Genomic DNA, 17,490 nt, shown 5'->3' with positions numbered 1-17,490 from the left:
GTGTACAATTTGTTCGCAAACATAGGTTCCGAATCGGATTCTGAGATTCCGAATTCCATTCAGAGCCTTTCCAACCAACATTGTAATCGGCTTCTAGATGTGCTATTGTTTTAAGCCTGTAAAGAAATGTGCACCTAAAGCCAGGGGCTTTCTATCAATAGGCTATGGGACGTTAGTTACATGAATTTCTTACAGATAGATGTGCCTTATCACTCATACCACAACATGGTTATCCCAGCTCAAAATTCAACTGTGCACACATAAGCCCTATATTAGACATGAATAATTTAGTAGAGGGGTCTCCATTGGCTGGCCTTCTCTGACAAAAACGTAAACTCTACTGTAGAATACTTTCTTTCTTGCTACTGCCAGCAAGAGACTAATCCAGACATCCAGTCTTGCTAGGAATCTGATAGTGTATTTTTCAACATGGTGTCCATTGTATGATCTTAGGTTCCTTTTCGGATTCATTGAGCACCAAGCTTCAGGAGAGAAATGTAATGCCAGCATTCTCAGGTTCAGGCCTGACCCTAAGCCACCGAACACCAGTACCATTCTTCACACCCCTGAGCTCATACAGTTGAGAAGCACACTGCATTTGGGGGTGGAGGGTAATCCCAGAAGTGTAGCAAGAGAAGGCATGGTATCTTGTCTCCTCTGAGTTTTTTTCTGGATTCATTGATAGTCTCCTTTACATTGGCCTTTATCCCATCTCATAAGAAGATGACATTTACTCATCGGTATCCAGATAATTAAAAACTGAGGACATCCATTTTTTTAGGAGATAGCTTTTATTTCTTCTGAATGCTCTTAAACCCCTGTCCATTGAAGGACCATTCTGGCTGCTTCAGCTCTTCTTCACTCTGCCTTCATTCTGTATGGACATAAGTCCTCCAATACGCTTAGATGTTAAGGAAGGAATCTCGACCCAGCAAGAGAGGATAATATGTTTCCCTTACTGACAATTCTGACTGAGAACTCCACCACCCTCTCTGTTGCAGTTGTACCAGCCACCTTAAAGAACACAACAGGTCCCTCCCAGTAACTCAAGAAATATTGAGAAGTATAACAAATAAAAAAGAAATTTGGTGGTCTGTCAATTTGAAAACATAGTGTCACAGGCCATGATAATATCTTCTCATTTTATATTGCTTTATATCAATAGTTTTGTCATTTCAACATGCTATAAGTAATTGGTATTGCTATGACCCACTTAAGTGGTTCTCAATGTATCAACTTCAGAAGATGATGGTCAGCTGCGTGTGTCAACTCTGGCATGATTACGATTGGTATGCCTCTACAGCTAATCTGTGTTGAAGTAGAAGATATGTTTATGCTCTGGCTGGTCAAGTAGCAAGATATTGCTGATGTCTGTGGACCACAGACCTAACTCACACTGTTGCAGCAACACAGTGACCTGTCCCTGCACCCACAAGTCTGGCTTAAGTCTTTGGAGTTGAAAAGGGTTCCCATAACAAAGTCATTGATTCTCCCTTCACTAGGAATACTTTGTTTGGTCCTCTTTAAGAAGAACTGCAATGGTAGAAAACAGATTTGATTAAAGTGAAATTGCTGAGGTCCATCGGTTTGTACCAGCCAGACCCCGAACCTCCTTCAGACCAGCCAAGAATGTTTTTATGTTTTATGGTCAGAGCTTCCTTTGTTCCAAGCTTTTGACAAGACCCTTCACTTTCACTGCCTTGATCTCTTAGTCTAAAAGGAGATGCTTCACAGCAAAACACAGCCACTCTAGAATGAGTATCCTTCATCAAGGACACAGCAACTCTTTTCCTGGAGTGCAGCATTATGATGGCCTAGTCATTACAGATGTATCTGTGGTTGCAAGCGTCTAGCTTCAGTTTTGTCACCCACATCAAGGTAAAATATTTCTACAATGTATGTGCTCTTATAAGGATTTCCTGATGCATAAGACCCTTTCCTCCAGATCAGGCAGAGCAAGCACCAGAACTACCTTCTAGGCCACATTTACAAATGAGTTTTAACTCACTCATCGCTTATGTCAACTTTCATATGGTGAACCATTGAGCACCTATTGGATGTGATTCCTCTTTTGCCCACCAAAATCACAGTTTCCAGTTACCACAGACTCACCAGTCTATGGCGGGGGAGTTATAGGGGTAGAGGAGGGTCATACTATAATAATCTGTCAATCAGATTGAAACCTTTACTTAATACCTGGGGTTAAAGGCAGTCTTCCTTGTCTTACAAGCTATTCTGCCTCTTCAGAGACCACAAATGTATGCGATAGGGAATATAGAGAGCACCACGGTCAGGCCTATTAAATCAGGAAGCATAGGGTGCCCATTACCCATATTTCTTTGATTGGCAGTAGACCGGTGGCAATGGAAAATTGTCTGGCATATATTGTACTTGGTCTCCCATACTGCAGTGATTTTGATCCATGGAACAACCAGCATGAGATGGTCACTTCCTTTTCCCATGAATGAGATACAGCATAGGCAGTGCTCAACACCTTCTTTTTGAGGCTCAGGGAGATCAAAAACAAAACGTTTTAGTGACATCTGAACAGAATGGAAACAACTCGACTCCTGGATGGACCCCAGTTTAGTATCCACATGAAACGGGCAAATGCTGTACTGATGAGAAAAGTTTCTATGCTTAACTCTGAACCTTTCATTCCGAAAGTCATTGAATACATGTAGGACATCCGCAGTTCTTCTGTCATTGTGGTGGCTACAGTCTGGCCTCTCTAGTTCTCAGATGTTCTACCTGTTTTTTAGAAAGAGGCAATTGCGCTCTCATCAAGGCAGGACTGTCTTACCACAGGCAGGTGAAGAGTCTCACAACTCTCCGTATAATCGTTCAGTTTAAGCACCTAGTTCCTGAGGAGCTTGTCTATTCTTATCTAGGCTACAACTCCTACGCCTGCAGGAAATCCACTGCCACCTGCTACCAGGTTTCTATAAACATCTCTTCACCCATGCACAACGACAAATAAATTAAGTTCTTTACCAAGAACCTGAATGAATAAAGGGTTTAGGAATACATCTGCAAGACATGCATGGTGGTTATAACTTATTTGGGCATGCAGAAATTGACTAGTAGAATCCTTTCCATTTCTCACAAAGTTTTCAAATACATCTCTCCTCACTTCAGATGAAGCAAAGGTATCCTTTAACTTGAAGCTGCTTTCTTGGATTGCATGTTTCCTCATTAACATTCATAAATGGCTTAGAGCCTGACTGTCTTCACCTAAGATGTACCCTCTCGTTACCCACATCCTTATCAATTTTCATATAAAGCTTTCTGATGCAGGACAGTTTGCATCACAATGTAAGTTTCCACATATTTCTACAAAGCCTGGATTCTTACAGTACCTCGAAACGCAGGGCAAGATGCCAGATTTTGAAAGGATGTTAGACGACACTACATTTGTATATTAGATCTTGTATAGCAGATTCTGTATGTTAATAGCTCTGTAAATCAATGCTGTTTCATTACCAACGGCATGGTTTTCAATGAATGAAGGGGAAGTTCATCCTCTATCAATTTGAACTTCATGTTGCAAGTGGGTCTCTTCAGTGGGCACACTAACTGAGAAAATGGAATAGTAGATGAAAATCTTCGAATCACCAGCATAATAGTGACTGGATAGAGTGAAGACTTGGGCAATTCAGTATTTCAAGCAAACGTGACATTACATTTAGAGAAGGGATTCAACATCTTGCTACACTCCATAAATAGGAAGAGCATTGAGCATTGACCAATCCACATGCCAGAATACAATAATTGCAGAGCTATGAACAAAATCAGAACATAGATGTATCAGAAAGCTCCAATGATAAACAAACCTAGTGCAACATATGGTGGAAAGTGCACATAATTGATGTTTAGCGTGTTGCTGATTCAATCATGGTATATGAGCGAGGCTCGGTGAGTGGCTTGCTGTACACAAGAGTAAGGGTTGCATGTGATTTCAAAGAAAAACGATTTAAGTGAAATACCTTTAATGAGAAACCAGTTAATTCATACAGTTTAATTGACCTTTTCAGGATGAATGGCATTACCATTTCATAGAAACCAATTCATAGAATGTCTTTTATTCGAAATTGGCTTCTCTATACTGATTTTTTAAGATGTAAGTGAAATTTGTGCAGGTCTTCTTTTCAGAAACATTCTTGTTGAAAAAATTATTTCATTCATTTACATCAGGAAACATTATTTTGGATTGCCATCTTTTACATTGTCAAACAATTACTTTTAATTTTCTGAACCTGAAAGCCTATAAACACCATCCCTCTCTGCCCCTAAAAATGCATCCCCACACATAAGCCACACCCATCCCTGACCTCTAAACTCCACCCACCCTTAAACCCTAAAAACCCCTAACCACACCTAAACTCCACCCATCTCTGACCCTTAAACTTCATGAATCCCTGGACCCTTAGTTTCTAGTCTCAAACTCCACCAATCTCTTAACTTAATATCCCTCACCATCCCAAAACTCCTGTCTTCCTGAACCCCAAAAACACTTTCTACAGGCAAACTCAACCTATCTATCCCTGAACACTTAAAACACCACTCCACCCTACATTCCTCTACACTAATAACCCTTCATTACCCCAAAACTCTAGTTATCACCAGCCCTAATCTCCACCCAGTCGTAAAACCTAAAAACCCTTAACACCCCTACATGCCACCTATCTCTGAACCCTGAAAACCTGTCAGCACTGCTAAACTCCACTCATCCCTGAACCCTGAAAACCTCTTACCACGCTAAACTCCACCAATGCCTGATCCCTTGAAAACCCCCATCCCTGCTAGCCTCCACCAATCTCTGAACCCTAGCAACCATTTATTGCTCCTGAACAGCACCCATTCCTGAATACAAAAAGCACTAATTAACCCTAACCTTTATCCATGGGTGTGATTTCCTCCAATGTGGTTTCTCAGTTTTCCTTTTTCCATTAATCAACAAACATCAAGAGTAAAGACTGTAGTGAGGAATTCTGATGTGGTGAAAGTGTCACAATAACTTACTGCTCATATTTATTAATCTGAGGTCATTGCTCCTCGGTAAAAGCCTCTCAGAACCTGAGTATCATTGCCTCATGCATTTTATCACTTGGCTATAAAAATGATGACCAATGATCTAAACCATATGTGATGCCTTCAGAGGGAAGGTTCAGCTTGAAGAGTAGGGGCTATGATGAGGAAGGCTAGACTCAGAAACAGACTGACATATTTTACTTAATTGGTTAAAAGTTTTCAACAAATCCTTTATATTCTAATTTGGTTAAATAGTCAAACAGTGGTTAGTGGAACTGTGTTTTCTTTTAAAAGCATTGTGAGATAACGCGGGTGCATTTTCAGTTCAGCATGGTTTAAGATTAGTGACTGAGTGTGTTATTGAGGCTTCTCTTGACTATCTGCACGTCACCTTACATTACCTCACCCCTTCAACCAGCACTATATATCGACTGTTACCATGATATTAAACACGAGGAAAAAAAGCCCTAATTTCATCATTGTTAAAGCTTGTCAAGATGATAATGCTGTATTTCGCTTCTTAAGCCAATAAATAAAGTTTCCTTGTACAATTAGAGGTTTTTTTTAGCAAAAATTATGAAAATATGATAACGTTTCTTTAGAACAGATTAATGTGCTTGTGAACAAGTTGCCTAGCGATGTTTATTTAAATGTATATTTTTCTTTGTCATTTTGTGTGTAGAATATCGACATAATGGAAGAGATCTTCAAAGTTCAACATTGTCAGTTCCAGATCAAGTAATGTCCTCCAATAACTGTTCTCGATCAGGGTCACCTCAACGTGGGGATAGTATAGGAAGGACGAGATCGTGGTCTCCCAGTGTGCCTCCTCCTCAAATGTAAGGCATTATTGTATGTTTTAGATAGAAAATGAATATGTATAAATAGCGAGTCAGTTGCTGTTTTTTAGAAGTGACTCATAAGACTAAAGCTGCCATAGAAAAACAAAGAGGACCAAAGCCTGCTATAGAAATAGAAATGGCACTTTTTGTTCTGCTTTTTATTGTTGCTGTATATTAGAAACTCCGTTTCTGCGCTGGTGTGATTCTTCACTAAATGTAAAAATCTTATGAACTGATTGCATGCCTGTATCATTCCAGAGCTAAATAAGTCCATAACAATAAAAAATGTTTTTTTTTTTAAAGTTAACAAAGAAATGTTAATGTACAAATGTACAAAATTAGGAACCTAACCTGTATCCATAAAAAGCCTATAAAAATCCCTAGTACAAAAAACATTTTAGCTGTCTTGCCACTCATGTTTTTAACCAAAAAAAGTGTGTGTGTGTGTGTGTGTATATATATATATATTTATATATATATATACATGTATATACTAAGATATATTTATAAGTTCACTTACAACAATTTGTTTGCTACAATTTTGAAGGCGTTGTATTCTTATTTTACGTATGCCTAGTAGCTTCCCAACCACTGCTACAGGCAGCTGTCTCCTCCCCTTAGCAATTTGATGTGCTGCACTTCACAGGCTTGCCATACTTTCATTGGTGGCCATATTTACATGGTGTACAAATACTTTAACATTGGTTTACCATTCCATGTTGGCTGAGTCACTGCGTCTAAATGTATCCACGATCTTGAAAGGGTACACCATTAATAAAGTATTGGTAAACCGTTCGGAGATTGCCACGTAGTCCCCCATCTTTCAATGTTGTTGCCATGTTGTACCAAATGCTCTTCCTTCGCAGGCTGACGTGTTACTTCAAATGCATTGTCCATCCTGGCACGGTAAACCTATAATAAAGTATCGGTGAACTAATAAAAGATCACCAGCCAGACTTGGATATGCACAGGCCACTATCCTTTAATATGTTTGTTGGAATTTATCACTACTTTGCACTCTCCTGATGGCCGACGTGTTGCTTCTAAATGCATTCAATTATGTAGTTAAGAATGCAGGGTTACAGATAAAACAGGTTTTTAAAAACCATTCTGGTTATAGAAATTAAGAGACTGTTGAAACTACTGACATCAAGGGATAATTAATAATGGACAATGAATGAAATTGCTAAGCATTTATTAATAGACTGTTGAATACACAGTAGACAGTGGATATTTTCAGATATTGTTGATGCGACCTCAGTAAAGGTAGAGTTAACAATAGCCTTAAGATTCTTCAGGTTTGCTTGGCTTTCACACTTCACTGCTATTTAGACAATGAGCCGTGGCACATTGCAGATTTACTTTAAGCTTCTCCTGCATTTTTCTCCTTATAATAGGCCCTGATTGCAATGTGAATATTTCTGTTCTGTTAGTTTTCATGAAGATATTAATAATTAAACAATGGGCAACACTGAAGCCATTTCTGTCAAATTAGGAAATTGTTTGTTAGGTTCTGTGAAATGTGAGATTGTGTATGTTATTTTCGTGAAAATGTAGTAATAAGTACAAATTAACATGTTTATTACTACAGTGCGAATGTGAAATTTGAATTATTCAGTCACAAATTGACATGCAAAAAACGGTTTTATGGCCTCACAGATTGCTTGTAAAAACAGCTTTTCAGAGGAAAAGACTCTCCTAATAGTCACAAGGTCTCTTGAATGTGATTTTACCATGCTGCACAGTTTAACCCTTTGTATCCTGGTATTTGTTAAATACTTTGCCTTAAAAGAAGTACACATGAAAAAATACAATAGCATAAACCATATATACATATAAGTTATGTTATGTATATTTGCAAACACACTGTCACCCACAAGCGTATCCTGCACTAGTGCATAATATGCTATCTTTTTTTAGGGAGGGGCGCGGTCATCATGATTCACTTGAGGCCTCTCGTGAGTCATGGCCACTTCCCACATATTGCATTATATATATATATATGTATATATATATATATATATATATATATATATATATATATATATATATATATATATATATCCAACAACACAGGAACTCCATTTGAATATAGAGCCACACGAAGGTATGTATAAGACCCGCTTTTATTGGAAGGCAGCCTGCCAGCAGGTACCAACAGGAACAGCATTAGTCAATAGTTGACGCCAGACGCGTTTCAGGAGTGATCCTTTCTTCAGTGGCGTTTTCGGGCTGCGGTGGTTTAGAGCGCTTATGAACAAACACAGGTAATTGAATCACCCGCCCATTAGGCGTGGCCTCTTACAAGGATTTGTGGGTGATGTAGTGTCAATCCGTTCTCCCCAGTGGGCGCGCCTCAAACCACCTTACACTTCAAGTCGCAGGGGGGAGCCAGTTCGAAGGCTCCGGTCGGCAGTACACAAAGCGGGGCAGGTCCCGCCATGAACATTTGCAATTTAAAAAGACTTGAAGTGTAAGGTGGTTTGAGGCGCGCCCACTGGGGAGAACGGATTGACACTACATCACCCACAAATCCTTGTAAGAGGCCACGCCTAATGGGCGGGTGATTCAATTACCTGTGTTTGTTCATAAGCGCTCTAAACCACCGCAGCCCGAAAACGCCACTGAAGAAAGGATCACTCCTGAAACGCGTCTGGCGTCAACTATTGACTAATGCTGTTCCTGTTGGTACCTGCTGGCAGGCTGCCTTCCAATAAAAGCGGGTCTTATACATACCTTCGTGTGGCTCTATATTCAAATGGAGTTCCTGTGTTGTTGGATATATATATATATATATATATATATGCTCACACATATATTATATGATATTTCACTTGTAAAAAACCAGAGAAATTCAGCAGTTATAGTTAGCTGAGCTAACTATAACTCGTGCCCTTGCAATGCACTGCTTATGACCTCACATATTATATCACTGGTGACATGGTCAATGACATCATCCGGTGACTGAGTGTTTTTAAAAGTTTATGAGTGTTAAATATATATATCAAAATGCATTGGTGAATTAGTTGGTATATGAGTGCCTGATTGGATGATTCAGTGGGGGCATAACTAACTGTATAAGTGAGTGATTAGGTGTCTCAGTGAATGTATGGGCTAGTGGCTGGTTGTGTGAATGTCTGTATCTGTCTGTCAGTTGGTGCCGAAGTGGCTGTATGGGTGTGTGAGTGGCTACATGATATTCTGTATAGGTGAGTGATTGGTTGCCTGAGTACCTCTGTGGGTTTCTGAGTGCCTCTGTGGTTGGGCGAGGGTGTGTGTGACTGCCTGTATGGATGTGTGACTGGTTGAATCAGTGGCTGTATGGGTTAGTGAGTGCGTGTGAGAGGGGCTGTATGAGTGAGTGAGTGTCTGAATGGCTGTGTCGCTCAGTGAGTGCGTGTCAGTGGCATATGAGTAACTGGGTATGAGAAAGGCAGTATAGATGAGTGAGTGAATGTGAGAGTGGCGGTATGGGGAGTGTCTGCTCATGTCAGTGACTGTGTAGGTGAATGAGTAAGTGAGTGAGTGTAACTGTATGGGTGAGTAAGTAACTGTGTGATTGACTGTATGGGTGAATGAGTAGGTGTGTGAGTAGCTCTATGGGCGACTGACTCAGTGTGTGAGTGGCTGTATGTTTGAATATGTCAGTGGCAGTATTAGTGAGTCAGTGGGTGTATGAGTGGCTATATTGGTGTATGTGTATGTTGATCTATGAATCAGTGAGTGGCTGTGTAAGTACTGGTATGGGTGTGTAAATGGGTTTGAGAATGGTGGTGTGGAAGTTGGAGTGGGTGTATGAAAGGTTATTTAGGGATATGAGTGGGAGCATCAGGGATTCTTTCTGATGATGTCAACAGTGATGTTATTTGAGATGTCATCAGTGATGTTACTGACCATGTCATGAGTGAAGTAATATGTGAGATCATAAGCAGTGCATGGCGGGGTGTGAGTTATTGTTAGCTCGCTAACTACCTACTGGCAACTGTCAGTAGATTGTATATATATATATATATATATATATAACTTTTAAATTAGTTAGTGCTGAATGAAACTAGAAAGCTGAAATGGATGTTAACATTTGCTTGTAATTGTGTTTCTGCTAGAAATGTGGTCCTGTTATTAAGTACAGTTTGGTTTCATGCCTTAGTCTGTAACTTGCTGGTGGTTTTGAACTTGGAAAGCTGTGGGTTGCATACAACATATGCCTTGTATTCTGCAAAGTGAGTGAAGTGAGAATTCCCAGCTACCTTTAGGGGGTTTGAGGCTCAGGGTTACCTCCAGAAACATTTTGAAAAAACAGGGCCATATGGCACATTTTTACGGCCCTGTTAACGTATAAAATGGCTAAAAATAGAGGATTTGGAAATGTTTTAATAGTCTTATGGTATGCTAAACTTACTTGCACAGGATGTTTAGTCTTAATTTTTAATCCATGCAACATCAGATCAACATCAACTATCCCACAGTTCAGAAAAAAGCTGAAGGAATATTACCCGTAAACTGTCAGTGTACCCTTCACCTCCCACCAGTGATTCTCTATTTGTTTTTTAATGTTCCGTTGCTCTTGAGCTTCACGTTCTGCAAATACCAACATATACACAGAAAAATGAAGTCTTTGAAAAAATGCGGATAAACATTGGGTCTTTCAACATAATTTTGTTCACAATTGGCTAAAGAGCTATGTGTCTTATAGGGATTTAAGACAAATCAGATTGTGCATTTTCTCATAGCCTACAATTTTTCAAAATGGAAATACCATTTTTCGCTATATCTTCCTAGCCTGTCCTTCAACCTACCTTATTAGTTATGTGTTATGGGAACATGCTTGGAGACGGTATGGCAAAATCAAAAAAAAAATCAATCTCACATTGAAAGGACGTAGACAACAGAGCTAGACAAATGTTCCAGGCTCATACGATAGCATTGCTGTTAATCATACAAAGCAGTGCTCCTACATAACATTTACAGGATCAGACATAAGAAAGCTTACACCAGTCTTGCATGCTCTGGTAGCAGTGTACCTGAAACCACCTCAGTTTGTCAGGAAATTGTGCATAGCTGCCAAGGTTTCTGATTGCCATGTGTGACATCTTGAAAATTTGAGTGTCATTTCATCAACTATGAGTGATGCATTCTCACGAGCAAAATCAAGCAATGAAGAAGAGGGAAACATAGAAATATCAGAAATTACACGCATTTGAGCAATGATAAACCCAAAGAAGATTTTACCTGCTGTAAAGCACCAGTAATGGAAGGGCACCAACATGCACTTGTGTGTCGAGGTCAGGAGGTCGAAGACAGGCATCGGTCTTCCTGTAATTTTACTCCGCCAGTGCTGAGCTGCAGCAGCAATTAATGGGGGCCTGGTTTATCGAGAAAGTTACCAGAATGTTAAAATAAACTATTTAATAGGGATATATAAATAAAGAAGCTGTACCAGTGTTGCCAGTGCTACTGTGGGCCTCCAACACGGATCTTCTCAGCTGACTTACCTGAAGAGTTCAAATTTCAACCAAACTGTTCCTTATTTGGTATTTAAGTAGTTATTTTTCACATACAGTGAGAGCTTGAGCTGTCATTTGTGCCCCCACCCACCCAATAGAAGTCAAATGCCAAAAAGAATGCAGCCCAGATATCTGCTTATGGCGGACACCGTATGTCTATGTAAATCCTCACTGGGCAGCGTGAGATTTTAGTGCTATCAACCATAACTGGGCTGAAAATAATTCACACGAAGATGACGTACGCTGGGCATACCTCGAATATTCGGTTAAAATGCATCAGGTTTACAGCACATTGTTGCAACAGAGTATGTAAACAAAATGATGACAAGTGAATCAGTGATGTTGCCAGCCTGACTTGAAGATGGCAGACTTCTTTGCAGCTTGTACCATAGTGAATAGACGCACTACTTGCTTAGCTGTCTACACTTAAAAATACATGCCATGACGTTCCTCGAAAGGCCGCAGTAGTCACAAGTCCACACGGGTTGTGCTCGCTTTGCAAGTGACAGTCACTCTGTTTTCTCCCCACTTTTGTGTTTGGTATGGCTGGACAGGGGATGGTGTGTCGACCTGCAACTGGCTGTTTATAAAGTGATTGCAGCTTGCTGCGACAGGTGTATATATATATATATATATATATATATATATGTATATATATATATATATATATATATATATATATAGCACGTCTCTCCAAGTAAAATTACTTTCAACTTCGATGCTCTTCCCATGCTTATTAAGGAACGAACTAAAAGACAATATTGAACAAAGCCACGGCACCTACTTAAGGCAGAATAGACTTACCTGTGGGACTTCAATTACCAGGATTCCTGGCGAACGTCACTACTAGAACCACACCCACTTAGGGTGACTTTATTCAAATAAACCGAGTTTGGATATACCCAGGTGAGAAGGCTGTGCTTTATATTCTTGTCCATGAAGAAGGGGCGTCTTAGGCCCCGAAACGCGTCGGATTCACAGAACCAATATTAATGGGGTAAAGCTTCCAAGCTGCCGGGAGCCGTGGTTAAGCCTGATGGCCAGGGAGTGACATGGTGAGCCCTTCCGAATTGCGCTGGGGCGCTTTGCTTTTGAATATATATATGTCTTATATTGTTTTTTTCTGCACTACTGATGATTCTCTAATGTTTTAATTTAAGAGTTTGTATATGTGTATATATGTACTTCTGTGGAATGCCCATTCAGGGCTGTATTTGCATCATAATATTATTAGTGTGTTCGTAAAAGCCCATCCAGGGCGCAATTTTGTCAGTGATTTAACTGAATTTACACCACTTACAAATGGTGGTCAGAATGCACTTAACATGTCCTTACTTTATTTTGGTGACTGGCTGTATTTATACCTTGCCTAATGGTGGCGCCGGCCTCTAATTGAGAAAGGCAGTGGCCGAAACGCGTCTTAGAGTGTTTGTCCAATAAATCATACTTGGACAGTCCCCCGTGAGTGCTGCGTGCTTTTTGCATCTGAGCTTTGTCAGTGGTAGTGACTGGCGTGGTACCGTCTCCCGCCGCTGAAAGCACCCGGCCGCGAGTGAAGGTGAGCAGACGGAAAGTGAGCCTTGATATATATATATATATATATATATATATATATATATATACATACGCTTGGTGAGGGGTAAGGCAGCGATCATAAACATATGTAAAGTGATCACTGCTGACCAACGGTGTCTGCTCTAACGCCCTCTTTCACTCTGCTTTACAAGCCTTATTTATACATTCAGGCCTCAGAGATTACCTTACTGAGACGAGACGAGCCTGAGCCGACGGCAATTGGCAGGCCGTGGCCGCAACGGTTCGTGGACTTCCGCTGCAATACCGGGGCGCATTCCGGCACAGTTGTATGTGCTGCCTCTGAGCTGTTGAGAAGCCGCTCGTTGGTCGGGTCGTGGGACCACTTTACTGAAGGGCGAGCACAGCAGCTCTGTGCTGCCATGATTGTGAGAAGAGTACTGCAGGGTCAAGATAGCTGCCTTTGCCGGTGGGATCTAATCTAATCACCATTTACCGCTGCAGCCAAAATAAACAGATAGCCGGCGGAAGTTGCAGACCGCTCGTGCTGCAGGAAGCAGAACAAACCCGCCTATTAAAGTCTGTCTTTCAAATTGACACAGTCTCTCACCTGGCTGGCACTACCTCATTAGGCACTGACTCCTGATGTAAATCAGTGCTGTTGAGTGTTATTAGTGTGTAACATTGTAGCAGCCCAGCAACTAGGGCTGCAAGCTGCTGAGCCATGCCTCTTAGCCTGCCTGAAACAACATGCATTGTGCGCTGCTACAGCTTTCACTGACAATGTGGTGCATTATAGCAGCCTCCGACTTGACAACTGCGGAGGCGCCATAATGCGTGACTTTGCATTTCAGTACGGTGATGCGGAACACCACACTGAAATACGTTAGTGTCACACCTGTTGCGTGATACTTGGCAGGGCTGACTGTGGACTGTTGCATCTCGTCTTCCCTGCACCAAGATAGCCGCCTTCTTTCACTGAGTGACCCCTGAATATGGCTGTTCCTGTCTATTCATTTCTCTTCTAAACTAATACGTTTTTGTAAATTATTAATCATCTTTTTTAATACATTTTATCAATGTCTTGTTTCTAATGTTCAAAGTGAGTTTTCCCTTCTGTTTAATGAAATATAAAGTGGTGCTTTACTGATTTATCCAAGAAGACAGAGGAATAGTTATTGTCTATATTAAATGATTTGACTGTTCACTTTACTTGGTATCTGGGTGGTTTCCACCAGATGTACCTCACTATTGGTTACAAAACGTTTAAGAAATAGATATTTGTTTGTACTTGTTTATTGTTTCTGTTATTCTGATGATGTAAAGACAGGTTACTTTTTCATTGTGATTCAGGGTCTGCTTAGACAATTCAGTGCTCCAAGGCTGCACTGGTTTTGTGCATGATCAAAACGAACATATACCACTTGGTACACAGAAAGAAAAGTCTATTTTTACCTGTATGTTGATATCCCTGTGCTCTGTGCTTTTGTGGCTTTCACGGTCCTTTGCACATTTCAGACCCTTCCTAGCTATTTGGCAGTGTTGTTGTACATTTGAAACTACTACCTTAAAAGAGTATTTAGGACCATGTCATTAACTTGTGTGGAAAGTCAGAGCTGTGTGCCCGCGTTTGAATATTGCACTGTTTAAGGTGCATCATTTAACTTGGAAATTCTGGAGGGCTTGAGCTGCGCACAGCACAGTTCGTAGACAGTCAGTGGTGGTTCCCTTCTCGTGTCATAGATCTGTGCTATCTCATTTAACTGCATTCCTGTGCTGACATCATCATCTTACACAACCTAGGTTTTCTCTGCATCCTGGCTTTCTGAACATTCACTGCTTTTATTTTTTGAGATAACTTTGTGTCTGAGGTTCATTGTAGTTATGAGTCCCCGGTCAGTTCCTCCAAATGTCTGAATCTGAAGTTTAAAATGTATATTATGAGGATTTTGAATTTTGTTTAATGATTGTATACATTTCCTGAACAGTGTAGGAAGTTGAAAAATGCATTCATCAAGCTGAGTTTTCTTTTTTTGAAGGAGGGTTTGGAATCACCTGTCTTTCAGGTTAAATCTATAATATTTTTTGTTGTGTGCATATGTTTGAATGATGTTTAACATTTATATTGCTGTTTACTGGATTGAAAGTTCTCACACAGAATCATGTGTCCTGCGTTCCTAGCACTTTATTGTAAGAAAGCAAATTCTTATTTGGCGTTGTTGGTAGTCCGCCACAGAGTCACTAACCTATTTGATCCAAGCACACGTTTCAATAATTTAAACCTGAGCACACTCTGTGGTTGCTATGGAACTCAGCAGACTGACTTAACATAGAAAAATGTGTAAAGCATTTATGAATACCAAAACACCTACACGATTAAAAAACACTACCCAGTAAAAACTAGCTTATAGAAAAGAAATAGAGTAAAAGTTAATAGACAAAACGGCACCAAAACAACAAAACTAAAATAAGGGGAACTAGAGATATACATTTAGCAGTGTAAAGAACATATTGTGCCAAAAAGCACTATTCTCAAATGATAGCCTGTGGTCACTGTATGTACGACTTCAGGCTGACCACGTGGTCAGATACCCATCCATGTTTGTCCTGATTGGAGATTTTATCTTGGGACTTAGTCTCTGAAATGTACTTCGAAATCCTCCAGCAGGGCAAGGTTGCAGGCTGTGTCCAGTGAGTCAGAAACCGTTGGACAAGGTTCTGTTAAACTGTGATCATGTATGCTTGAAAAGGGTCGAGCTCAGGGAGGATCCTTGCAGAACACCATATATGAGGTTGTGGGTGTCTGAGGTGTACGGTGCAGGCAGACTGACTAGGTCCTTCCAGTCAGGAAGGAGCAGATCTATTCGAATGCATGTCCTTGGATTTCAGTGTCTTGTTGGCATTGAATGAGGATGGGGTGAGGAACCAGGTCAAACACTGAGGAGAGGTCCAGAAGGATGAGGACCACATTGTCACCTCCATCCAGGGTCATGCAGATATCATCTCTGGCGACGATGAGGACAAATTCTGGGCTGTGGTTGGGTCGGCAACCAGAGTGGTGTCGAGGAGTTGGTGGTCAGTAAGGTATTTGGTGAGACGTACGTTGATGATTTTGTCTAAGACTTTGGCCGGTAATAGTAGCAGGGAGATGGGTCTGTAGTTAGAGCGTGTTGAAGGGTCTGCAGAGGAAATCCTCAACTACGGGAGGACAGTTGGATGTTTCCAAGCATCTGAGAAGGTCATATAAGAAGAGGTGGAGGAGTTCAGAATGGATGTGAGCATGGCAGTTAAAGGTTTAAAGTCCTCTGGAGTCAGCATGGGGGATTCAGGGGTTTAATAGGGCCCGTGAATGAATGGATGTCATGGTGGTGGCAGTTTCTTCTGAAGTGAGGATGGGCCATTGATTCTTTGAATAAAGTCATGGGATAAGTGTTGATGGTGAGGGCAATATAGCAAGTTTTCCGGTCATAACCCCTAACCTCTGAGGTGTTACTCCTATATATCCAGGTGTCTGATGTTAGCAAAAAAAATGGGGCTGTTACCTTTATGGTTATACCCATGCCCTAGGGTGCATAGGACAGGGCCTAAAACAAAAGAGGGTGTTTGGACCTAAGACTTTGTTCAGATTAGGAAAAGTAGGATGAACACCACAATGCATAAAATTCAGGACACAATGAGAAATAGCGAAGTGAAGAAATGTGGGATCTCAGGTGCCACCCAAGACAAATGTAGATGTGTAAATTAAGATAATACCGGTGGGAAATCCAGGCCAATAAGAATAAGGTCCCACCCATGCTCAGGGGATGGATTTGGTCAGAGGTGCATGGGATAGGCAAAGTAAGAAAAAAGATGAACAGAGGTGTAATCATAAGGGTCCCTAAGGAGAGGGCATTAGAAGGGTGGGATCCAGGGAAAGGGAAAGAGGATCCAACATATATAACTTGGAAGTTAGGTTTATCTCAGATGAGGGAAGTAAGTTTGGGGGTATCCAGAGTGCAGGTACCGTCACTTCCAAAAGTAATGGTGAAGTACAGAGGAAGGATTTAAGTTCCTTATGGGTATTTTTAGAACCTGTCCCTGAAAGCACACTGAGGAAAAGTCGCAGAAAGTTGAATCCTCTGAATAGATCTCGTCTGCTCGAGATATTATCAATCTGCCCAAGTCTCCATTCAATAATCTTTAGCAATATGAAACAAGTTGGCTTTTAGGTGGATAAAGAAGGACAAGATGTAACAAAGATCCTGTTATACTCAGGGTTGGTTAGAGATGTGTTACTTAACGCAGAAAGCAAACTAAATTCTCAAGGGCTAAAAAATTCTCAGGAGATGGAGTTGGATTGGAAAGACTCCCCTTGTGTAGGCTTTTTGCAAGGCCATAGTGGTCTCCAGCTAAATAAAGTTAGACTGGATTTGCACAGGGACCAACTTAGGCCCAGACATATAATGGAAAATAGAGAAGGCACATTGAAAAACACTGTGCCCCAATGGGAGGGAAATAAGGGGAGTCAAAATCTATTTGGCCAAAATAGGTATGCATGTCTAGGTTGGGACAAGAATGTCAAGGAGGGTTGGAACAATCGG

At 40.8% G+C, this 17,490-nt stretch overlaps 1 protein-coding gene across 1 annotated transcript in view; it reads left to right on the top strand.

Annotated features, from left to right (window-relative positions):
- RIMS2 (regulating synaptic membrane exocytosis 2) overlaps positions 1–17,490 on the top strand; it is a 1,857,427-nt gene that overhangs the window by 1,246,479 nt on the left and 593,458 nt on the right. The window contains exon 18 of the mRNA XM_078686898.1: positions 5,714–5,870. Coding sequence (XP_078543024.1) covers positions 5,714–5,870 — 157 coding nt within the window. The remainder of the gene's footprint in view (positions 1–5,713; positions 5,871–17,490) is intronic.

This window comes from Lissotriton helveticus, chromosome 4_1 (genome assembly GCF_964261635.1).
Source record: "Lissotriton helveticus chromosome 4_1, aLisHel1.1, whole genome shotgun sequence".
NCBI classification, from domain to species: Eukaryota; Metazoa; Chordata; class Amphibia; order Caudata; family Salamandridae; genus Lissotriton; species Lissotriton helveticus.
The sequence above is the reverse complement of the archived record's forward strand: the minus strand, read 5'-3'. Positions and strand labels throughout refer to the sequence as shown.